Source organism: Pithys albifrons, chromosome 18 (genome assembly GCF_047495875.1).
Source record: "Pithys albifrons albifrons isolate INPA30051 chromosome 18, PitAlb_v1, whole genome shotgun sequence".
Classification (NCBI taxonomy): domain Eukaryota; kingdom Metazoa; phylum Chordata; class Aves; order Passeriformes; family Thamnophilidae; genus Pithys; species Pithys albifrons.
The window spans coordinates 12,044,453-12,069,518 of record NC_092475.1 but is presented as its reverse complement, the minus strand read 5'-3'; the positions used below and the strand labels follow the sequence as shown (position 1 = coordinate 12,069,518).

The window sequence follows — 25,066 nt, the reverse complement described above, 5'->3', positions numbered from 1 at the left end:
GGGCTAAAAAAAAAAAAAATCTAGTTAATACCAGGATGACCATTTATGTTCCTTCCCCAAGATCCTGTTCCCACATGAGCAGAAAAATAGCAATGCAAAGCATGTGCTGTCTCATTCCCTTCAGGGGTTGGTAGAGCAGCATGGCATGGAAAGCTGATCCTGCATGGAATGCTGCTGTAAGAGCTGGGTGTTTGTAATGCTTTTTACATCTTTCTGTGGATTTTTCCCTCTCTGAGTGATACTTCATACCAGGAAAGTGTGAGAATATCAGAGATTTATTCATTTTGCCGAGCATAACATCACCCTTGCTGAGATGAAATCTTCCAGGGAATTACAGTTTCATGTTTGTTTGGGGTTTGATGTTGTGGCAATAAGCAGAAAAACTCTGGCCTGAAGGGGTAAGGAAAGGCAGCTGGCAGAGGAATGGCAGAAACAGCTGAAGCCCTGAGATATGTGAATAAAATTCCTAATGTATTATCACCTCCTTTTTCATTGCTGCATCAGAGTTCATTAGAAAGTCTTGGTTCTTTGAACTGTTTGACACAGTGTTCACTGAAATATTTCACCAGCTCCCACAAATGGTTTGCATGTTAATAAGTGAAGCTCAGAGTCTGCCCTTTGGTTTTGAAATCCTCTGGTAGCATGTCAGGATTGGGGAATATGTTTGTAATTGGATTTTTAACAGATACAAGTGTGTTTTAAGTCCTTCTTGAACTCGGAGTAGAACTCGTAGAAGAAAGCTGTAAACAGGGAAAGGCAAGTAAACACAGGATTTGGAGCATGGTGCTCCCTCTGCCCCCCAAGTTCTGCAGGAATCTCTGGATGCTCTTCCAGTATGTCCAAATGGGCAGTGGCAAACAACTGCTGTAAATAATACTGGTGGCCAGTTCAAATGAAGATTCAAGTGAGACATTGAAAATTCAAGTGAGACATAAAGATATTCTGGATTTTTTTTTCCTTTTCTCTTTGATTATTCACCATAGAAAATCGATGTATGTATGTCTGCTGCATGCATTAACAAGGTGTTATTTGTAGCCTTGTGAGGCAAAAGCCCCAAAGAAAAGGAAAAAAATAAACCCTATGAGTTAATATGTTGAGATGAGACAACATCAGCCTTGAAAGGCTTCTTTATGAGTGGAGTAGGGCTTGGCTGTTGTTGTCCTAATGACTTATTCATTAAATGGAAGCAAATCTATATGGACAGAACAAGATATCCATGTTTGTTCCCAAACATATTCATCAGCACATACTCCAACAAGTACAATCAAAGTGGGTTCTCTCCCCTAAGCCTGCCTTGGGGGACTGAATTATGCTGCTACACTCTGTGCTGGGGCAATAGATTTGAGCAAGTCTGGCTTTGAAAACACTAAGGATGTGCCTCTCCATTAATTAGGGAGCACATTCTGGTGTGTTTGCCTTTAATCAGGGAAGCTGCACTGGTTGGGCACTTTGGGGAAGAAGGACAACTGGTTTTCCCTTCACACTTTTTGTATCTGCTTTCAATTTTGCAACCTCTTCAGGGCAGAAAGGGGCAAAGCTGCAGTGAAGTTGAGGCATCAGGGCAATACAACACGAGGAAGGTGTGTACTCATCCATGGAAGAAAAGAAATTCTGAATTTTACGGTGGTGGGGGTGACCTTCAGATCCTCAGCTTGTTTAAAACTTGTCTTAGCAACAAATTCTCTGGGAGCAAACCTTCAAGGGAAAAAATTTGCTGTGATTCTCAGTAGCTGAATAGAATTCCTCTTTCTTGTGATTTTTTCCCCTGTATAATAAGCCTAAAACATCTTCAGTGTGAAGGTTTCAAGGTTGCTAACTAATTACCCAGCCTTAAGAAGGGTCTCTTTGAAAGGTGTTATTCTGCAACTGTTTGGTGTAAGGTTTCTTGTACTATTTTATTTGAAAGCATTGCAAGCTGGCTGGATCTAAAGAGAAAATACCCAGCTAATTAGTTGCTTGTCAAATGGGGAATGTCAATTTTTATATTCTTTATCTGAAGTAAAAAACACACAGTCTCACACTGATGAAATGAAAACCAATAGGACTAATTTCAGGTTGACCTCAATGTTCGCTCTGGCTTTGCTTTGAAGGAAGAACTTTCCTTCCAATATTTGCATTTCTTAGGAACGTGTTGGTTTTTAAGGAGCTGCTGGGAGGTTTGCAGGAGGAGGCAGCAACAGAACTGATTCCATGGCTTCACTCCTGCATTAGCCATTGGAGTCCCTCCTGGGTGGGGACTGAGAGTCTCGAGGCCAAGACCAGTTTGTGGTTTCACCTGTGGCCACTTGGGCTGTTTGTCAGCCTGAACAAAGTTAATTGTCACTTCACACCTTCTCCCTGGCTGTGATAGATCAATGTGAGGACTGAGTCCAAGGAATCCTCACCTGCCACTGTCTCACCTTGGCACGGGATGCTTTGGCTCTGGTTTCACTGTGAGCTTTGGCAAAAGCATGGTCTGAGCTGGAACAGCTGAGAAGTTCAATGCAGTGGCTCAATAGGACTTACTTTCCTTGTGATTTGTCCCTGTGTAACAAGCCTAAAACTTCCTCACTTTCCCTTTGTTGTTAATGCTGTTAGTTCTCAGTAATGCCACAGTGTCGGTCAGAGTACTTGGAATTCAATATAAAGGTGTGGTTTAAATGTTTGTGAAGAGCTGGTTTTTGGGGGGTGTTTGGTGTGGGAAAGATGAGTGAGCAGGTGTTGATTACCTGCCCAGCAGCCTCCCAGACCTGGGTGTCCAACCCTGGTTATCCCTGTGTGGGTATTCCCATCACACACTGCACATGATGCTCGGAAGCACCATCAATCAAACCCAAGGACTGTGGCTTGACTTAACCTCTCTAGAACACCTCAGACCTCAAAGTACTAAGAACAACATCTCTGAGAGCTTGATGAGTATTTAAATTCAGGTGTTTGGGGTTTTTTCCCCAGTTGCAGATGAGTAGTGCTTCACCTTCTAAATACATGTGGCAAACATCTTTGAGACTTCATAATGTGTGCTTGAGTGCATGGAATCATGGAATTATAGAAAGGCTTGCTTTGGAAGGACCTCAAAGATGATGTAACCCAAACCCAGACACCTGCCCCAGAATGCAGACATGGACAAGCAACAAACACTTGAAAATTGAGCTTACAGTGTGAACTGCAGTTCAGAGGTGCCTGGAGCTGCAGGAGGGAGTGGATGCTCTGCTGAAAAAGCATCAGTGTTTCACTTCCATTGCTGCAGCTCACAGGCAGTGTCTTTAGTTTCCACTCCTGTCACAGTGTTGGTCAAAATCCTTGGAAACATCAATGTTTAGCTCTCCAGAATTTTATTTTACATTTCTGAAAATAATCCCTCACAAAATACTTCAGAACTTGGTGCTGGGTGGAATTCATGATGCTTTTTGCTGCTTGATTTCCAACATCATTGTGGAGGGAGTGGATTTGTTCAGTAGTTTCCTAAATAGCAAGTGGTTAAAAGAATCTTTTATACTGATGTGTAATAAAATATGTTAGGGAAAAACAAGCATGTTAATGACCCAGAGAATTCCAAGAGGGTTAAGGATATATTCTTTAGAAACACAGCTCTTAGGAAACTGGTAGGGAAAGAGTTGCCTGCTGGTTCTGTGAACAGGAAGAAATTACACTCTGCTGTTCTTCCAAATTAGTCCCCTTGACAGAGGCTGTGTGAGTACAAAATAGCAACTGAGCCAAATGGGGCAAATTAGCTTAATTCTGGTTAATTCATTTATGCATTGCCACAATACGCTGACTGACGAAATCTCCAACTGTTTCAAATCCTGTAATCATAGATCCAATATTTTAGAAGAAGAGAACAATAGGCTAAGATTCTTAAAGATGGGTTTTGGGGGCATGTACAGCACTCTGAACCCAAATGGTGCCTCTGGTGGCTCACACCGTGGGGCTCTGCACCAAAGGGAGAGAACACTGAACAAGAGGAAATGAGCTTTGGTATTTCACAGGCAGTTTCCACATGTGGATCCCAATCAGCAGATGTCCATCTCTGGTCCATTCCTTACTGAGCCACTGAAAATGGTGTGTGTCTAGTGTTGTTGGAGCAGAGCATCAAGAGGAACTATGTCTGAAGCTGCTCGCGTTTTTACTGTTCTTATAGCCAAAGGGGTTGTTTTAATGGAGCATATTCTTTGTGCTTTGTAGAGTTGGGAAGGGAATAGTTCTGTGTGTGTGGAACAGCACTGAGCTCTTGGTGTGTGGTTCCATCATTACTGTCCTGAGGTTATCACAGGTCACTGATGCAATTAAGGTGCCAGACTTGAAGGACACACAGTCTTCAGGTTCTGTGTTCCAGTGCCTCAGCAAATGATGAGAAAATGCAGGCTGAAGTGGCAGTAGAATGCACTGAATGCTGTCACACAGCAGTGGATTTTGGTAAATGTGATGTACATCCAGAATGACACTGTTATTGTCAGTGTATTAAATAGTCGGGGCGGTCCCGTGGTGTAATGGTGAGCACTCCGGACTCTGATCACAAGGTGGTGAGTTCGAGTCTCAGTGGAGACCGTACCAGGCAGTTCAAGCCTCCCTGCCATCCCATCCCGTCTGATCTGGGATGCTCAGTGGGGTCAGCCCTGGTTAGTACCGGGTGATGTAGACAGTCCTGAGGACTTCACTGGCACTGTCCAAGCTCGCTCGGCCGTGGCAGATGGACCTTGGGACATAAACGGTGGGGCCAGTTCTGCGCACGCTGAGCCTCACCTAAAATCCACTGCACAGACTGGAAGGGCACACCCACGTGGGGACAACCCTGCCCAAATCTTCATTTGTGAAGTTTGGCCATACATACATACATTAAATAGTCTCATGTCCAGAGGCTGACAGGAACCTGAGGTGGGGTGTGTGTGTGTGCGTAGAGGATGGGATCCAAATTCTCTTCCTTCCACTCTTAGTTGTATTTTACAAGGGAAAAGTTGAATGAAAATCATCCTGGTTTGCTGGAAACTCACCTGGTGTTTAAACTGGATTCTAAAAACCATCAGGGTGTGGATGGCAGGAAAATCTCTATCCCAAACCCAGGGTAGAACAGTGTTGGCTCTTGAAGCTATACAGAAACTCTTCAGTAAGACTGGAGTTTGAGATATTAAACTGGGAAGAGTTGGGAGTGTGATCCTGGCCTGGATTTGTGTGGTAGAGATTAGTGGGAAAACTTGAAGTTAATTGCATCCATGTGCTTAGAAGGTCAGCCTGGCTGCAGGAATCTGTGAAAATTCCAGTTAACTCAGTGTAAATCCTGCCTAAATGGCTTGTTTGTTTGCAAGGCCATGAGGAGTAATTATTTTTCAGAGACAGATAATCCTGCTGAGAAAATGCTTGTTAATAATTTGGCTCTGATGCTGATCATGCTGCGTTCAGGGGGAGGTTCATTTGTCTGGGTCATTTAGAGCAGGATCCAAATCCTAGAGAACTGCTGAAGTGTGTTTTAATTTCAGTTCTTTCTACTCAAGGTGTTTACAACCTGTTTCAATTGCAGTCTTGGAGCTGTAGGATAAGCCTTGCCTGTGGAAAAACCTCTGCTCCTTTTTGAAGCTGTGCCAGTTCTGAAGCTGCATTCAGGTTCTGAGGACATGACTGAAGTTTTCATTTTACCTCTTGGCCATCTGAAATGCTCGTGCTGTAATTCCCTAACATCCAATCAGGTGTCAATGTTTTATTTTGTTCAAGATACTTAATTTAGAATTTTAGGTTTTGTTCCTGTTTATGCCAGGCACCTTTCCTGGTGTTCTTTGTCTGTTAATGACTAAAATCTGTAATCCCCCCCAAAATGTTTTATACCTGCTTAAATTAGGACAGTTTGGATAAATAGAATTAGTGACTTGAGAGTGTGTTGGAGAGCTGTTCTTTTTGTGAAGTACATGCAGATCTTGCCATTGCTTTCAGTGGCAGGATTAAGCTGAGGTTTTCTGCAGAAACCTACTGCAAGTTGCAGTTTGGATCTGGAAGTGGATCAAACAGGATGGTTTGGGTTGGAAAGGAACCTTGAAGTCCATCTTGCTCCACCCCCTGCCTTGAGCAGGGACACCTCCCACCAGCCCAGGTTGCTCCAAGCCCTGTCCAACCTGGCCTTGGACACTGCCAGGGATGGGGCAGCCACAGCTTCTCTGGGCACCTGTGCCAGGGCCTGCCCACCCTCACAGGGAAGAATTCCTTCCCAGTATCCCATCTAACTCTGCCCCCTGGCAGTGGGAAGCCATTCTCCCTCGACCTGTCCCTTCATCCCTTGTTCCAAGTCCCTCTCGAGCTCTCCTGGAGCCCCTTTAGACACTGGAAGGGGCTCTCAGGTCTCCCAAGAACCTTCCTGTCTCCAGGCTGAGCAGTCTCAATTCTCTCAGCCTCAAATAAATGTAAACTTTGAAGATAAAAATGGCATTCTACTTTAAAAAATGAAAAACAGCCTATGAAAAATAGTTCCAAACTCTAGTGTAGACCCTTGAAATTGGGGTCAAGAGAGAACTTCAGAATGAGTTAATAGGAGGGACTGGGTTTATTTAAATCTTCTGGTTGCACGAAAGGAGAACTTGTGATTTAGTGAAAATATCAGTAATTAGCTGTTTCACTTGGAGAAAAATGTACACTCCAGAGGGTCTAAATGCTCACTTTGCACTGGCCTTAATTCTAGAAATTACCATGTCTTTTTATGGACCTTTCTCTTGGATGTCAGACCAAGGCACTGATGTGCCAATGATGGGTTGTGGTGAGGAACAAGAAAACTTTAAGGAAACTTTCAAGTGCAGTGGCTGTTTTGCTAATGTGGTTATTTCACAGCTATTTAACTGACCAGTGAGAGCAGTGAGATTTTTTTTCTTTCAAGGAAAGAAATCTGGATGATCCTAGAAAGCTTGGAGGGAAAATTATTGAAACAATAACAAATAGGTGAATCCCCTCAGGGTGAGTCCAGCATGGCAGGTGAACCAGCAGAGAAAAGCTGTGACTTTCTGTTGTGCAGAAATCACGGTGCCAGTGTAATAATGGAATAAAATTGGATTTACCAGGGATTTTGAAGCTTTTGAAATACCTCTCTTTCGAGTTTATTGTATAATGTAGTCCTCAGGGGGAAACAAAATTCTCTGTGGGTTTGAAGACCAGTGGAGACAGCAAATAGTCAATTGTGGCAGAGGGTTAACAACTGGTGGCCCAAATGTCACATTAAATTGCATTTTGGGAGAGAATGTGGACCATCAGATCAGTTGGGTGGCACTGAGAGAAGGCATTGAGAAGAGACACTAGAGGGGACCTCCCAATGTCTGGCAGTGCCTGCAGGGAGGGGGCAGAGCAGGGACCAGGCTCTGCTGGGGGGGCCCAGCCATGACACAAGAGGAATGGGCAGGAACTGATGCCCAATGGGTTCCACCTGAACATGGGGAAGAACTTCTTGGCTGTGCAGTGACCCAGCACTGAACAGAGACTAGAGAAGGGGTGGAGTCTCCATCACTGGAGATATTCCAGAGCTGTGTGCACACAATGCTGTGCCATGTGCTCTGGGATGGCCCTGCTGGGGCAGGGAGGGGGCACCAGCTGCATCACTGTGGTCCCTTCCAACCTGACCCATTCTGGGATCCATTTAACCAAAGTACCCAGAGCTGGTGCAATATTTGTCATGTGGTTGTGTATTTACCTGTTATTTAAGCAAAATCCTTTTAGTTAACTGTATTTATGACCAAACAAACCAGTCATTTTGCTGTGGCAGGTACCCTGGAATAGTTACCTAGTGGGGAAAAAGGTGCATTTAGATGGATCAAGGAACTGCCCAGTTAGACTATGTCCCAGTTCAGCAGGTGGGACCAGTTTCTCCCTGTGTGGGTGTGACCAAAGCTGTGCATTCTAAACCCTCTCTGCCATTGCCCAGCAACTGTTCCCAATGGCCCATTGGCAGCAGCTGCCCAGGGCACAGCTGAGCCCTCAGGCTGGGAGCTGGCTGGGAAAGAAGCCTGGCAGAGGAGCTGGGAGAACTGCCCTGCAGGGACTCCTTGGCACCTCCACACCCACCTGAGGGCTCAGCTCTGCCCATGGGCCAGCAACCATTCCAAAATCCCCCCTGACTGCCAGAGTCAGATCCCCCAGTGTGGAACTCCCTGCCCTGGGGGAGGCACTGGGGGCTCCCACCCAAACCTGAGGGGAGACAATCTTGGGCTTTGGGGACTTCTGGGACCATTTTGTCAGATCCAGAGGAGGAGCAGAGCCTGGACAGGAGGAGCCCCCCACTCTCCACCAGACTGTGCCATCATCTGCACCAACAGGTTTTTCACCTCCTTTTCCTTTGGACTTTGAGGAACCACGTGGGGCTCAGCACAGGGGCCACCAAACCCCACTGTGTTTGTGCCCCAGGGGACTGGGTTAGACTGCTGGGGTGTGTGGGGCAAACCCAATTTCTCTTTGTGCCATTGCATTTATTGTAATATCTGAATTAAATTGTAACTCTGATTTATAATCTCTTTGATTCACTTCTCCTGCTGGTTTACCTTTAAACCAGCACACACTACTTGCATTTCCATCCAAGCAGTGGTGTCAAGTCAATCTGCCCTCCCCTGCAGAGCTCAGTATGGCTCTTGTACTACCCTGCCCTGGTGGTTTTCAGCAAGAAAATCTGGACCAGAAAATGTGATTCAGTAGATACCATTAATTTCTAATAAAAATTTAACAACATGCATAAAACACTGTTTGGTTCTAAATGAACTGCAGTCCACAGGAAATAAATCTCTCTGTACTTTTGGGCAATTTAGTAAAAAATATTTACACAGGCAACCAGCTCAAAAAACACATGGGAGTAAGAGCCTTTGTAGCCACTGGTAATCCTGTTGCTGCCTGATATCAAATAGACCAGAAATGAATCATGATAAAATATTGCAAATTATGTGTCCTTTCAGTGTCCTGAGCCTATTTGATTAAACCAGGGGCTCAAAGGCAGCATATTTCTAGTTACTCAAAGAAATGCTTTGTTACTGAACACAACTGTCAAGTTATTTAAGAAAAAAAGAAATAATTTGTGAAGTTTTAGGAACTATCAGATGTTTCCTTAAATAATTATTAGACTTTTGTGTATGGATGGATCTAGTTTAATAATCTTGAATTGCAAGTGAACGTTTTGGATTTTTTAAGCACAACTTGGTGTGAACCAGTCACCAAATTACTGACTCGATGGAGAAGTATCTCCTATTTGGATTTAATTAGTCTTTTGCCATCGAGACTTGGGCACCTCCTCTGAATGCCATCACTGTTGGCAACTGAGCTGCTTCAAGGTGGTGGCATTTCCTTTTCTCTCCTTGAAATATGAGTCAGTAACATCGAGCTAGAAAATGTGCCCCTGGAAAAGAGGGTGCTGGTAACTCCCTTCAGGTTGCTGCAGTTTCCCAGGAGTTAAGGCAGGCAAACCCACATTGTGTTTAGAAGACAAATGTGGTCTCCTTTAGTTCCTGTGGGGGTAAGCAGAGGACAGTGATCAAAGCTGGGGAAGACTTGGGTTGGAATGAGTGAGGCTCCTTCCCACTGTGCTCTGCACCAGCTTTGGCAGGTTTCAGCTGCTTCTTTTGAGCCATTTGTGTGCTGCCACACTCTGGAGTGTCTTTGTGAGGTGGCCTGGATTGGGTTGGAACTCCCTGTGCCAGGTTCCATCCTTGGCTGCCGTGCAGTGCCTGCAGCAGTGCCCAGTGCCCGCACACCCAGCTCATCAGGGCCCAAAACGTGGTGCCAAACCAGCTCAGCACAGAACCTTTCGCATCTTCTGGGGTCAGAGCTGCTGTGTTGGTTCCTTGAAGATGCACAGAAGTGACCATAAGTTAGAATCATAGAATGGATTGGGCTGGAAAAGCCCTCCAAGATCATCAAGTCCAACTCTTTGTCCAACTCCAGTCCATTTACCAGATCATGGCACTCAGTGCCACGGCCAAGCTCAGGTTAAAAACCTCCAGGGATGGGGAATCGACCCCCTGTCTGGGCAGCCCATTCCAAGGCCTGAGCACTCTCTCTGCAAAGAATTTTTTTCTGCTCTCCAACTTCAATTTCCCCTGGCAGAGCTTGAGCCCATCGTGCCCCCTTGTCCTATTGCTGAGTGCCTGGGAGAGCACAGTTGGATAAAAACAAACTATTGAAGAAGCAATTCCTCTTCAGACATCCTTTCCTGTAGTTGCCTTTTATGTTGTGTTTAATATGTGTTTTCTGCCAAAAATGTAAAAGGGAAGAACCTCCTGGAAAATGTTACATATACAAGACATATGGAAGTTCTACATGAATTGCAGAGATCATGAATGTTGGCTGGCGGTGGAGCTGCGTGCCTGCTAATGAGACATTTAATTCTGGCTGACACGTAAACCGTTTCTAATACTCCAGAATTATGTAATAAAATATATTTAGCTATTTGTCCTTAATGATTAAGCAAAGAAAGAGCCTAATGTATTGAAAATAAATGTGTGCCTGAACTGAGGAGTTCAGTGCTTCCCAGTAAAGCCTTGTTTTCACCAAAATACTTGTGGCAGCTGCCAAAGGCATTTCTAGAGCAGCTTCCACGACGTCCTTGTTGGTTCAACCTTTAGGGTCCAGCTGGCCCAGCGATGTAGATTTTATGTCAGCTTTAATTAAACACAGCAGCAAGAAGATAAGCACAGTTTATTAACTGAGCAAGAGCAGGAAGCTTCGGGTACAGCTGTCTCAGCTGATGGTCTCAGGAGGTGATGGAGACACAGCAGGCCTTTTGGACACAGCAGAGTAGTGCTGAGAACCTTGAGCAGCACCAGGGGAACCACCTGATAGCGTGGCTTTAGAGTAGCCAAATGAATCCAAATTAAACTGAACCTTATTATGAACCTGGAGCCATCCTCAGGAATGAGTCTGCATAGAACAGCCACCTGCTGCAGCCTTGGGAAGGGAGAAGAAGGCAGAGTGGAGTTCGTAGTCTGTGTCCTTTAGTTTTTAAAATGTTGTCAGAGGAGAGAATTAGGTGAGAACAAAAAGATGTGTTCAAATTAAAATCAGGGTTGGAAAAGAAGGTCAACACAAAACAAAAGTGGAGAACAAAGGTTACCCTGTTAGAGGGAGGACTGTTGTTGAGTTTGTAAGGGCTTAATTGATCAGCTACTGGATGTGGATAATGCAGAGCAGAAAGTCTGGGAGGATAATCATGGGTTATCTGGGGGTGTGTGTGTGTCTGTGTCTTTTGACCATCACACGTATCAAACATGAATGGGAAAGGGAGCATTTGAAAACAGAATTTTTGATCCTTGTTCTGTGCATGTCATGTACATTCAGACATATCAAAGCAGGTTTCTGCTGAGAGTTTTCATACTGAGAAACAACAGACTTCTTTGGTTTAGTCTTTTCTGACTCCTCTGAGGAGCTGATGTTGCAATGGCTGAAATGTGATTGAATTACTCCTTTTCTTGTAATCACCAACCCAAACCACACTTTCTTTGGATTTGTATCTACCTGGTTGGAAAGACTTTTACTTTTAACCATTGTATTTTAACAGGATACAGAATTTAATTTTTAAAAGAAGCACCATATTTGGATAGAAAGCTGAGGGATGCAGAATGAGTAGCAATAACTTTTTGGGAGAAGGTCTCTACTGGTCACTATCTCTGACCTGCTCTATTGTTATTATTTCATCCTAAGAGAGTTATTTAGCATCTAATTATAAATTGTGCTTATTACTAGCACAGAGGAGCTGTGGCTGCCCCATCCCTGTGAGTGTCCAAGGCCAGGTTGGACAGGGCTTGGAGCAACCTGGGCTGGTGGGAGTTGTCCCTGCCCATGGAGGGGGTGGAACTGGGTGATATTAAAGGTTCTTTCCAACCCAAACTATTACATGGTTCTACAGTTATATGTCTTGAACTTAAGTTTTTATTAAATTTTTCAGAGGGTGTGTGCAGAGGTGCTGACTGAGGTGCTGCCATTTCCATGAGGGAAAGGTGCATTTGGCAGCAAATTAAGCCACAGGTTAAATCAGGTGAGGTCAGATTTGATGTTCAGCTGAATCCTGAGTCTTCTTGAGCAGCATTTTTGTGAGAGGTTCTGAGCAGGGGGCCTGAAATGTCCCTGCAACTCATTTCTCTGGGCCTTTGCTTTCCAGGCTCAGCTTCAATGAAGCTCTTGGGTGCTAAGAACAAGATTTGTGATGTCTTGAAATGAAGATATTATGTTGAATTATGTCCATTCCCCCTATTTTTTTATTTGCCCATTTAATAACCTAAACATTATTAAGTGTTTAAATCAGTTGCCTCCATTGTACTGAAGTGGTGAGATGGTGATTGGTAGGATAAGTAGTTGTCAGACTGCTGGAATTAAAAAGCAAATAACCAGTTTTCAGAGCTTAGTGCACATTTTCATCAGTTTTGAAAAATGATGTAACAAAGATAATTAAATTTGCAGAGAATTCTTGTCTATTGTTTGCAGAGAACTGTATGTTTATTATCACAAGATGCCTTTAGCTGACGGACTGTTGTAGCTCCATTGCTAATGGACCTTTTTTTTTTAATAATGGCACTGCCAAACAATTTATCCCATGTTTATAAGTAATGGAATAAGGACACTTTTTGAGGATACTACTGCAGTGACCTTAGCAACGTTGAATGCTGGCATTGAATCTATTAAAAAGTTTTTCATTGTTGAGATTTGCAGAGTTGTTTCTGATTCTACAGAACACACAATTTTTTGCTTCTCAGCGAACCCAAGTTTTCAGCTGTGGCAATCAGACTTTTGTTAAAGAAAAGTTTATTAAATGTGAGAAGGAAATTCTGGAAATAAGAGTGGAGCCAACAGTTCAAAGTGAGATGTGCCACATGTAAGGATGCCCCATCCCTGGAAGTGTCCAAGGCCAGGCTGGACAGGGTTTGGAGTGGAAGGTGTCCCTGCCCGTGGCAGGGGGTGGAACAAGATGGGCTTTAAGGTCCCTTCAACCCAAACCATTCTGTGATTCCCTTCTGTGCAGAACAGTTGACACATGATTGTACCTACAGAGCAGTGGTGCTCTCCTGAGGTCTCTTGAGCAGTGATTAGTGTTGTAAATAAATATCTGAGTTTGCTGGTAAAGAGGAAAATGTGATTTGAGTGCTGATGCTGTTCCTGTAGTTCTTCTGTTGGCTTTCAAGGAGGGAAGGACTGTGCTCTGGAGGTGCAGGTGGACAGCAGTGCTGGATCACTTGGCACCACTGAAGTGAGAAATTTTGCCACTAATCTTTGTGGTAAACTTTGCAGACCGGACATGTTACATGTCAATGCCTTTAGGAACTGTCTGACCCAACAACTGTCTTTAAAACAAGCTTCTGTGGCAGCTTGAACTGTTGTGGAGTATCATTACTGTGTTTGTGTCTACATGCATGAGAATTAACTTTTATGTTTTATGCTGATTTTCCACACTGGATCTATCAGGTTCTCAGATTGAGGATGGACTTCTGGAGACCACTCAGGCCATAACTGGGGCTGGAAACCAGCAATAGGGAAAAGCTGTTATTTTTTCCTGCCTTGTCATTTCTGTGGTGTTACTGCAGTTCTAGATCATGCATATGTGAGAATCTAAGACAAGAAATCCCTCCTCTGCTTAGAAATTCCCCCTTGTCTCCACTGTGTTGGATACTCTGTCTCCCAAGTTCTTCTTTTCACTGCTGTTTTTATGAGAGTTCTGCCTTCACATTTCAGTTTAAGTTTCTTGGGGCCAATGAAAAAAAAATATCCCTGTTTTTCACTGAGGAAACTGCAAAGTCAGTGCCTGAGTCCTTGTTGTCTTTATGTTGGAAAGGTGTCAGTGTCTCTCACTGACTGTCCCTGGAAAGGCCACAGAAGGGTGGGACCAAGATTTGTACATAATCACAGACTGTTCTGAGTTGGAAGGGACCCACAAGGATCATCGAGTCCAACTCAAGTCAATGGCCCACACAGGGGATTGAACCCATGACCTTGGCATTGTTACAACCAAGTTTTAACCAACTGAGCTAATAAGAGCAGTGCTTTTAACAGCAACAGGGAAGGAGCTGTTTTCACTTGATGACTTTCTAAATAGTCCTGTAAGGTTAAAAGAGCATCCCATTATCCAAGAGGCTCCTTTCCATCTCCCTGCTCACAGCTTGCTGCAGAATCCCATTATCCACCTCAAAGCCCTCTGCTAATCAAGGACTTGTTGGCTTATCAGTCATTCGATCACTTCCCATCTGGATTTCATAGTTGAGGAGGGTTTGGTGACTGATCCACCAGCAAGGCATTGGTGTGATTTTTTTTTTCTTTCTCTGCAATCCATGATATATTTTTGCCTTGTTCCTTCTCTCACGGGTAGTTTGATTTCCACCTGGGCTGCTGAGGCCCCTCCAGTAGGTGTTTCTTTTACTTCAGGGATGGATAGAGGGCAGCTTAGTTGGAGGCCATTCCTGGTTGTGATCATGTCTGAGTGTCCGTGGGTCACCATTATTCATACTTTGGAAAAGGAGTGTAGTTTGATAACAAGCTCTGTGTGTTTTATGGGCAGCAGGGCCTGATGCCCCTGGAAATGCAGCAGCCTGTGGCTCAGGCAGTGGAATCAATGGAAAAGTCTGCAGCTGGCAATTAGGAACCTGTGGGGAACCTGCTTTCCTGGCTCTCAGTATTGTGCTGTAATTATTTGGTTTTATATCTAAAGCAAGAGAGTTGCAAACTTGTCCCCTCCCAGAGACTCTTTGGAAATGAGCAAACCAGACCTGCTTTTGTCACGCACCTCATCTCTCAGGGATTGGTGAAGTGTTTATGCCACAATCTTCACTTTCTATAAATAATGACAGCAAATATTTGCAGTGACTGAAGTAGTATGGGATCAGCTGAGAAGGTTTTTCCCCCCCAACATCATAATTCTGTTCATAAGATTAATTTCCAGGTGAGAAGCCCTTCACAAATAGCAGACTGCCTCTTTAAAAAATCCTTCCCTATTATCCAACAATATCCCAAGTGAATGAATTCTGCTCGTGAATGATACTGAACTCAAACTTGCCATTTATATTCATATTTATCTGTGAATCAAACTCTTTTTATTTCACCAGTAGATTAATTCAGTGTGACTCACATTGGAGAAATAAAACCATAGCTCTGATTTTGTCCTAATACTTGGAAAAGGGATGTGGTTACGAGACACACCTTGTTTAATTTGGGGGTTGTACAAATGCTGCTGTCTGTGGTACATCAGTCAGGGAAAGGTTTCTGAGCCTTGTTCCCTTGTTATACATGAATAGGGATATAAAAATGTGGGAAGTGTGGAGCAGGTAGGAAATGATGCATTTTCATAAAATAAGACCTACAGACTGAGTGACAGTGGCTTAAAGCAAGTGCATGGAAATATTAATTTAGTTTCCTCAGCACAATGCATAATTAAACTCTAGAGCTTGTTAACAGAGTCTTAATCCTGACTGACTCAGGAAAGATGATCAGTCTGTTGCAAATCAATAAATGGAGCTTTTGACTTTAAAATCTTGATATTGTTGACAGAAGCTTGAAATGGTGAATTCTGCTTGGCAGTGCCCTGATTTTTGTGTTCTGCTAAAAGTGGCCACTTTGTCACTGCTGGAAACCAAGTGTTGAGGTAGATGGACGTTTTCTTTTATTGGCCTTAAAGCAAATGTTTCATGCTTAGCATGGATAGTTTTCAATACCTGTCTGTGGCATTCACATTGACTCAACAGTATTATAAACATGTGCTTTATCAGAAGTTGGGCAAAAACAACCTGTGGGAACTTCCTAGGAAAGGCATGAGCTTGCTGAGATGGCTTTGACCTAAAACCTGGGATTAAGGACTTGCAGGTCAGTGTCCAAGGTACAGAACTGGCTCTGCCCTTAATCTGAGTCCACTGGGGGTGAAATGCTGGGAAAGAGTCAAAGGGCAATCACACCTCACAAATCTGTGCCTACCTACAAGGTAAGACTCATGTGAGAATTCTTACTGTAGTGAGTGCCTGGGGGATGAGAGACAGTCTGGAAATCAGGGGATTGGGACTGATTATAAAGCAAAACTCTGAGGGCAGGCAAGCAATGGAGCAGCTTTCCCAGAGGGATGGACAATCCTCCTGGGAGGTTTGGGAGGATCTGAGAAGTTCACAGCTGACCCTGCTTTGAGCAGGGGCTTGACCTGAGGCCCCTTCAACATGGATTATTCCATGTTGCTTTGTTCTGACTTAACAAGGACACGTGTCAGACTCATTTTCTTGGGGATAGAGTTGTTGGTTGTTTGGCAACAAACAAAACTGTGTCCAAACCCACACTCGTGTACCTGATGGAAAACCCGTTTCTTTATGCTGGGGAAGGAGTTTGCTCTTTAAAAAGAACATTGTGTGGCTGAGCCTGGTTTTGAAGGTTTTTAGAAGTCTCATTTTGCAGTTGAGCATTTTGACAGCTCTCTCTTCAAGTTCCCATTCAGCCTTTAATGGTTGCTGTAATTTCACTTTTGAAACAGCAGCGAAGCAGCACCAGGCGAGGTCTGCTGGGCGATGACGTTTCTTCAGCTGTCATTTGTCAGCACACACTCATGTAATCTTAATGAACAATGTGCAAAGCCATTAAAAACTCAATTACAGCTCTCCTTTTTACTGCAGACGTGAGGGAAGGCAATCATAAAGTGCTGCTGTGTAAACACAATGGCCACCATCTGCTCCAGAGCAGCGCTCGGGCTCCAGAAAGGGAGAGGAGATGCCGTGCAGATGCATCAATAATGGCACACTCATCAAGGCATCATTATGCACCAGGCAGGGGAAAAATGGAAATTTATGGCCAGCCAGAGAGCACTTCATGGTATAACCCCCCATTTCCAGGGGTATCTTTCATGCCTAGGAGAGGGTGGTGTTTTATGCTCCTGCAGCCGGAGCGGAGTTTTGGAACTGTATTTATTTACCATCTTCCTGTCCTTGTTTCTCACTGAGCTGAGCACAACACATGCAATTTTAGTTATTCAGGGTAAAACCAGCAAGATATTAATTAATTAATCTAACTTGTTGATCCAAGAGCACCAAGTTTAATTGACCTGATGCTCAATTTGTTTTAAAGAGCTTATACTTCAATAAACATAAAAAAGAACTTTTACACAACATAGATAAGTTTCTTTCTCCCCCCAAACTCATTTTTTCTGTTCAGTGTTGACTTGGAAATTTTAACTTTCTGGATGGAAATAAACAAAAAAACAAGGCTAAATGATATTTTTGTTTCTTCTCTTACTGTTTTTCCCAACTGGATATGCAATGATCTAAATAAGAGTTTCTCCAAGACACCTTTTGCTTTATTCTGATTCTTGCCTGGAGACATTTAGGAGGCTTTTAGTCATCTATTGATCAATAATTTCCATCTGTGACATGTTAATTCATTCCCTAGTTCTTTGTGTAAGTGGAAAACGTGACAAGTCATTTGTTGGTGCCAGACCTGATTGTATCTCTTTTATTTGCACATACAGGGCTTATAAATTGGGAATAAGCCCCATCAGCTCCAATTCTGTGCTCAGCCTAAAGGAGCCTGTCACACTCTGAGGCACAACATGTCAATTTTTATTAAGGATAATAAGGAAACTCACATTTGTCTTTAAAAGGCTGCTTTGGTTTGGTTTTGGTTTATTTTTTTTCCTGTTGGGAGCTGGTTTTTTGATGCCTCACCTACCCCTAAGTGATGGATCCTGCCCAGAGAAGCTCCACTGGACATGGATGGTGGATCTTGGAGCATGCAGAGCAACCCACTGAAGGTCCCAGAGGACAGGATGCCTGAGAGAATAAATGAAAATGTGTCTATTTGAGGCCACTTTACAGGACAGAGGGTATAATTTATTCACAGCTGAAGTGTATAGTTCAGCCTGTCCTTGTACCCAACATCAAGGACTGTCTTGATGGAACTCCAAGTTTTCACCCCCAGGATGGGCAGGCTTGGGGTGGTCCTGTGTGGTCCTGTGGTGTGGCCATGCCTGGAATAGACATGGGAGGGGTTTGTGGTGGAAGTTGCCACACCACGTGTCTGGTACAGTCAATAGACAAGTTCATTTGAACAAAGTGTGAGACTTTTCTCTGACACAAATGGTGCTATAAGTGGAAATTTTTCATCTTTTCCACTGTCATACAAACCCATACCTCTTACCAGGACTTTTCTTGAGACAGTTACATTTCTTACACTGTTTCCTCCTGTATCTCTAGGGATGTTATATTAAAAAATGCTATAAATAGGAAGCCATGAATAATTTACCCATGACAATAGCTTGTAAGGCTATTTTTTACTAACTAAGACTAATTATTTTGCTAAGTGCTCTTTGGTGGATGGGCACTTCCCTTGCTGGTGTTGTCAGTGCTGGATTCAGGCTCCACACTCTGCCCAGAACAGTCAGCAGTGGCACAAAAGGCTGTTGTCACTGCAAACAGATTGTGATTCATTTTTTGTGGGTGGCAAAAAATAAAATTGTAATTATTACTTGGAGCTTTTTATAAAAGCTGGTATTTTTTTTTCCCCAGAGGAAAGCTCGTTATCTTTATATGTGAACTTGTAAAAGTGAAATATTCCCTAACTTTTTCTGTCACTGGAACACTTCCCTCCCCCAGTGCAGCTCAAGACTGTGTTGTGTTAGACACAGCACAGATTCTGAGCAGTTCTTTAAAGTAGGATGATCTCTGTATTACCCAAGTTAAAAAGAGGGAAGTTGAGACAGATGCCCAGAAGTGGAATGATCCAATGAATCTGTTTTTTTGGGTTCCTCCCCGGTGTAGGAGGCACTTGGTCCAAAACCTTGTGATGCACAGCAGGTCTGCTTCTCTTTCCATGTGGCTCAGTTGGCTGCACCCTCCTCCTCAAGGGTGAGATCTGGACGTGGAGAGCTTGTTGTACCTCAGTGGCATTGAAATGCTGCAGGAGGGCATTTCACAGCAGCTGCTGTGCCCCCACCCAGACCAGGCTGCCCTGGTTTTACATAACTTTGCTCCCAAATTCACTGTAAAAGAGTGACTCCTGCAACTCCCCCTGCTTTCTGTAAGGGAAGATGGGACAGGCTGTGTATTGACAGAGATCATGGTGTGCCAGAAGGCTTTGGGTTGGAAGGACCTTAAAACTCATCCAGTCCCATGGGCAGGGACACCTTCCACCAGCCCAGGTTGCTCCAAGCCCTGTCCAACCTGGCCTTGGACACTTCCAGGGATGGGGCAGCCACAGCTTTTCTGGGCACCTGTGCCAGGGCCTGCCCACCCTCACAGGGGTGAATTCCTTCCTAATATCTAGTCTAAATCTACCTTCTTTCAGCTTAAAGCCATTCCCCCTTGTTCTGTCACTCCAAGCTTTTGTCCCCAGTCCCTCTCCAGCTCTCCTGGAGCCCCTTTAGGCACTGGAAGGAGCTCCCAGGTCTCCCTGGAGCCTTCTCTTCCCCAGTGAACCCCCCCAGCTGCCCCAGGCAGAGCAGAGAAGCTCCAGCCCTCATGAAGGTGTCACAATCAGCCTCCTACAAACGTGGCTGTGGCAGGTTCCCACCCTGCTGCCTCTCAAAACCTGTTGTGCTTTCTGATAATAAATGACCTCGGGTCATAGAAACAGGACCCAAATTTCAGTTTTTCAAAAGTTTAGTTAATTTGGGTCGATTTTTAAAATAGGTGTCTGTACAGTATGTGCTGAAGAGAGGATTTTGTGGTTGACTGGGAGCAGAATTCCACCACTGGACATTTGCAGGGAGTCTGATTCTTAGAGAGGAACTGGAGAGTTTGAATTCAGCTCTGGCGTGTCCCCAAGTCCTTGCTGTCAGTGTGGGATTTCTTGGTTTGGGGCCATTTTGGCTTTCAGCATATCAGAATGAAGGACAGGATAGGCAGAGACCATCTTGCCTATAAATTTTCCTGTTTCTTAGTAGAGCCTCTTCCCCTTCCCCAGCTGTGCTTATTATGCTTGAGTTTTCCAAGGTTTTTAGAGTGTGTGATTTTTTTTATTTCCTTTTTTTTTTAATGATTGACTTCCTTCTGCATCTGCACTTGTCACTCTTTTACAAAATTCATGTATATCATACAAACACAGGGGGAAAAAAACCTATTTTTTTAACAGAAAGTTGCTCACAGCTGTTGGAAATTTAAAATACATGACTTTTCACTGCCCAGCACTGATCCAAAAGTTTGTGTGGTCACCCTGCTACGATGGGGAGAAGGAAAGTCAACAGGTTAGAAGTGAAGCAGGGCTTTTCAAACCAGGCCAGCAGAGACACAGTTTGGAGCATTGTCTTGGCAGCAGCACCAGGGCTGAGAGTGTCAGGAGGGCTGGGCTGCATTAAAATGGTCATTCCTGGCTGCTGACACACAGATTTCCCCCCTCCCCAGTGTCTCTCTGTTTGCTCCATCTTTTTCTGAGTGTCTGTACCCACATAAAGGAGATCCTTTAAACAGAATTGAATCAAATAACTCTGATAATGTTGTCCCTTATTGCTGACATTTGTCACCTTGATGCATCTGGGAGGAGATGAGTCGAGGCACGACGTGCTGGAAAGTAACTGCTTGATGAATCAGAACTGAGCTCAGCATCAAGTGCTGTGGTTGATATGATGCAAAATTCCAGGTTAACAAACTCATAAATTTCCTCAGTATGTATTTCCCTCCCTAAGTTCAGCCTGCCTTCCCTCCTACAGGAATAATTGGCCTGTTGCATTATTGCTAGTCAAGGTGTTGCTGTTCTGCCAATGAGCCTCGTGAGTTTGGGCTCTGAAAATTGGAGGTTTCTGAACACAACCTTTAAGGTTTTCAAGTGCCAGGGGTCACAGGTACATTGGCATGAAGTGGGCAGGGGCATGTGGGCAAATGTAAGCTGAGAATTTCATCTGTTGTTGTAGTTTTTGTATTGAATCATCAAATTGCTAAGGCTGAAAAAGACCTTTAAAGATCAAGTCCACTGTCAGCATCGTGTTTGCCACCAAACCACGTCCCCAACTGCCACATCCACAGGTTTTTTGAGCAGTTCCAGGAGTGGTGACTCCACACTCCATTCTAGTGCCTTACAACCCTTTCCATGAAACAATGTTTTCCTAATGTCCAATCTAAAGCTCCCCTGGTGCAACTTGAGGCTCTTTCCTCTCATCCTGTCACTTGTTCCCTTGTATTGAATGTGCCTTTTGTGCAGGAGGAGAACTTGGTTGCTGCTTGAAGTGGGAAAGTGCTTTTGTTTAGAGTGACTGGTTTATCAAGCAAACCAGTATTTTTATTTTGATTTCTAAGCTACCTAATTAAAGTGGTTCTAGCTGGCCCTGAACCCACTGGTTTACACACCCTGCAATTTTAGTATCCTTTCATTCTGTTACCTAACAACAAGCCTCAAAGAGCTGGTTGGAGCTCTCCAGACAAATGCTGTGTCTTGTGAGGGAATTGCTGACTTTTCAAACGGAGCTGTTTATACTGAAAAAGCCACAAAATGGGGGTTTGTCATTCGGGGGGGCAGGGGGAATGGTAATTCTGCATATTGAGTTTAAAACTCTTTATGGGGTTTGTAATCTGTGCCAGCTCGTCTATTTGTGAAGTGCATCTCAAAGCCTCACCCTCTTTGGATATTAGAAATTCTTTGCAGAGAGAGTGCTCAGGCATTGGAATGGGCTGCCCAGAGAGGGGGTGGATTCCCCATCCCTGGAGGTTTTTAAGATGAAGCTGGACATGGCACTGAGTGCCATGATCTGGTAACCACAGTGGATCAAGGGTTGGACTTGATGATCTCGGAGGTCTCTCCCAACCCAGTTCATTCTGTGATTCTCTGAAAACCCACTTTTCCTTCTCTTTGTGCTCTCCCCTGCAGGCTCCTTCATGATGGTGAACAGCTCTGGGCGAGCCTCTGGGCAGAAAGCTCACCTGCTGCTGCCCACCCTGAAGGAGAACGACACTCACTGCATCGACTTCCACTACTACCTGTCGAGCCGGGACCGCTCCAGCCCCGGCTCCCTGAACGTCTACGTGAAGGTCAACGGGGGCCCCCAGGGCAACCCCATCTGGAACGTCTCGGGGGTGGTGACTGAGGGCTGGGTGAAGGCAGAGCTCGCCATCAGCACCTTCTGGCCACATTTCTATCAGGTAGGAGTTTGGGGGATGATAGTGGAAAATGCCTTGAAATAAATAACTGCTGAGAAGCTTTTTATCTTTTTATCAGCAAAGGGATTTATTGACAATGTTGGAGGCACAGCCAGTTCAGACTAGGCAAAAACTAACTTGTTTGTGTAAAACAAGCAATTTATACAGTCTTAGTTCATAGAATCACAGAATCCCAGACTGTTCTGAGTTGGAAGGGACCCACAACGATCATCGAGTCCAACTCTCAAGTCAATGGCCCACACAGGGGATTGAACCCATGACCTTGGCATTATTACAACCAAGTTTTAACCAACTGAGCTAATCTCAGGGTTGATATATCATAATTAACACCTTCTAATTTCCATACTAATGACTGGGTGAAATCTTGGGTAGACCTTTCCTTTTGGCTTGCAGTTTGGGTGGTGGTCTCCTGACTTCCCTCAGGTGGTCTTGAAGTGTCTTCATCACTGTTGGACTTCTGCCTTTTCTTTGTTCAATGACATGACCTGTCAAACTTGTAAAATCTTGGCTTTAACTCTCCAGAATCTTGGAGCTTTCCCATTTCATCCTGTTGAAGTGTCTGGCTTACCTGAATTTATGACTTCTAATCCATGGTACACTGGTCTCTATAATTGCCAGACAGTGCAGACCAGAACAAAGAGACTCCAGCACTTCATGCTGTGTTTAAATGGTCTTGCTATGCAAAACACCCCCCCATTTTGCAAAGCAGAATTAGAAATTTCACAAAACAAGGATTTTGGTCCCTTTTCTCTTTCAGGGGATTTTTCTCTCTCACTTCCCTTTGAGCATCTGCTGTTAGCAAAGAGGTGTTTTGTAAATTGCTGCCTCCCTGGCTTCTTTCTATGTTGATAAATTCACGTGTGGTGGTTTCATCTTGATGTACCTCTTCCCACTTCACCCCTTTTTCTTGAGTTGTTGTCAGGTCCCAGAGGGAGGGATGGGTGTCAAATTACTGGCAAGTGAAAGACCCCCTTGTTTGTGACAGAAGGGGCACATAAACCAGCTTGTATTGGCACTTCCCATGGCACTGTGAAACTCTAAATGCAACTGATGTTCCACATGTCTGACTGTACTCTGCATAAATTTGCCTGAGCTATTTTTGACCCTTGGTTGGTTCCATTTGTTGACTCAGCTTTGCATCTGGACTTCTCCTGTGTCCATATGAGGGGGTAACACACATAAACTACTAATAAAGTCTCGTACCGTGCTATCAACATGAGTATATTCTTCAACAGATCCCCATTTCCTCCTCTTTTTAGCACTGCTTGTAGCATAGTTTTATTTATTGTGTTAAAAAATTAATTTTAAAACAAGCATGAAGTAGAGGAATGCAATGAATAAGTTGTTTTTCTGTTATATTAATTTTATAGCTGCTTGTTAGTTGCCCACTTCAAACTTTATGTGGCAACTTTGCAGCCATTGCTTTACTTTTAATTAGATAAATTTGCACACAATGGACTCACATACATCTTGTTAAGTGTTAAAGGAGTATTTTTGTCTAGTTTTATGTTCAAGACACACCAAAACAAAATCCTGGAAGATAATTGATTGTATCCTAAACCTTGCAGGAAATTTGATGTACATATGATGCTACTAAAAGAGATGAATGAGGTAGAAATTACGAGAGAATAAACTATGAAAAGGCAGCAAATAGTCTGTGGACAGAAAACAGCAGGTAGAAAAGCCTCTTTCTTTTTGCTTCTAATAACTGGGTAGGAGGTCTGTAAAGTCTGAGCTGAAGCAGAATGTTGTGCCTCTGAAAGAGTTGTGGGTATGGGCAGAATCCAGGAGAGGGAGGGATAAAGAGATGCAAATGTGTGCCAGGTGGGGATTCAGGGGCAGTGCCCAACCTGTGCCTGCCCTGAAGGCTCCCTGAAGTGCTTCTGCCCCTCTGTGGGGATGGAGCCTGGTCATGATCCCAAATTGGCTTCCTGGAGGTGCTGCACAGAGAGAACAGAACTGACCCTTCACCCACACCACCAGCGCTTGGAAAACCTGCCAAAGCCACTCTGATCCCGCACTGAGAGGGCCCCTGCTCTCAGACACATCAATTGGAGGCTCCTGAGCCTCACTTAGGTCTTTTACAAGTCCTTTGGCAGGTCAAGTTTGCTTTTCCTGGGCAATAAATCTTTCAAATCAAACGAGGATTTGCTGCTGCAGCACAAAAATGAACAGTTTGGAAGCAGCACTAAGTGCCCAGGAATTCCTTCCTAGGAAGTGCAAGGGGCTTCTTTTTTGCTTTTTAACAAACAACAGGGAGGTTTCCTTCTGTTCATACTTGTTTTCTTATTTCTGGCTTTTAAAATTTGAGATCTGGCCCACTATTATTAAGGTCTAGTAAACCTGCCTGTCTTCAGTCCCTGATTTTATGAACCATCTTGTTTATGGTCTGTGAGTTTCTGGATTTAATCAAAGTTTAAAAGAAAAAAAAAGAGAACTTTAAGTTGGAAAAATATAGAAGAAAAATTATTAGTATTTGGCAGCTTGAAGTAACACTTGTAAAGGAGTCCAGAGGTGGCAGGACAACAAAAGCTTGGGTGTGTTGCTGCCTGAGGAGTGTCTCATTTCATACTTGGGATCCAGGATGTGCCACTAGAGTGTTATTTAATAAAATCCTAGGATGGTTTGGGTTAGAGGGAGCCTTAAAGCTCATCCAGTTCCACCCCCTGCCATGGGCAGGGACACTTTCCATAGCCCAGGTTCCTCCAAGCCCTTTCCAACCTGGCCTTGGACAATTCAGGGATGGGGAAGTCACAGCTTCTCTGGGCACCCTGTGCCAGGGCCTGCCCACCCTCACATTTGTCATTTATCCGTCAGCTTCAAATCAAAGTTACAGTCCTGGAGAACTGTTTGTACACAGGAGGCCTGAGAGCATGTTCTGTCTTTTAAAAGCATTGGGTAACATGGGAGCAACCAGCACTTCTCTTTAATATTGAAATCTGCATTAGGCCAAATGTGGATTATACTCTTAATGCACACAAACCACACCATCCTGAATTGTGATGGGCATCAAAAATTCAGTGAGGCAACAAAATCTGATGGTTTCTGCCCTGGAT

The 25,066-nt window shown here is 44.0% G+C and overlaps 1 protein-coding gene across 10 annotated transcripts in view; it reads left to right on the top strand.

Annotated features, from left to right (window-relative positions):
• The window catches only part of PTPRT (protein tyrosine phosphatase receptor type T), a 503,103-nt gene that overhangs the window by 156,394 nt on the left and 321,643 nt on the right, over positions 1-25,066 (top strand). For all 10 annotated transcript variants that reach the window (XR_011699370.1, XR_011699371.1, XM_071573285.1 and 7 more), the window contains exon 3: positions 21,721-21,992. Coding sequence is in view for 8 of the 10 variants with exons in the window: in XM_071573285.1 (XP_071429386.1) it covers positions 21,721-21,992 (272 nt within the window). In the remaining 2 variants the exon portion in view is untranslated. The remainder of the gene's footprint in view (positions 1-21,720; positions 21,993-25,066) is intronic.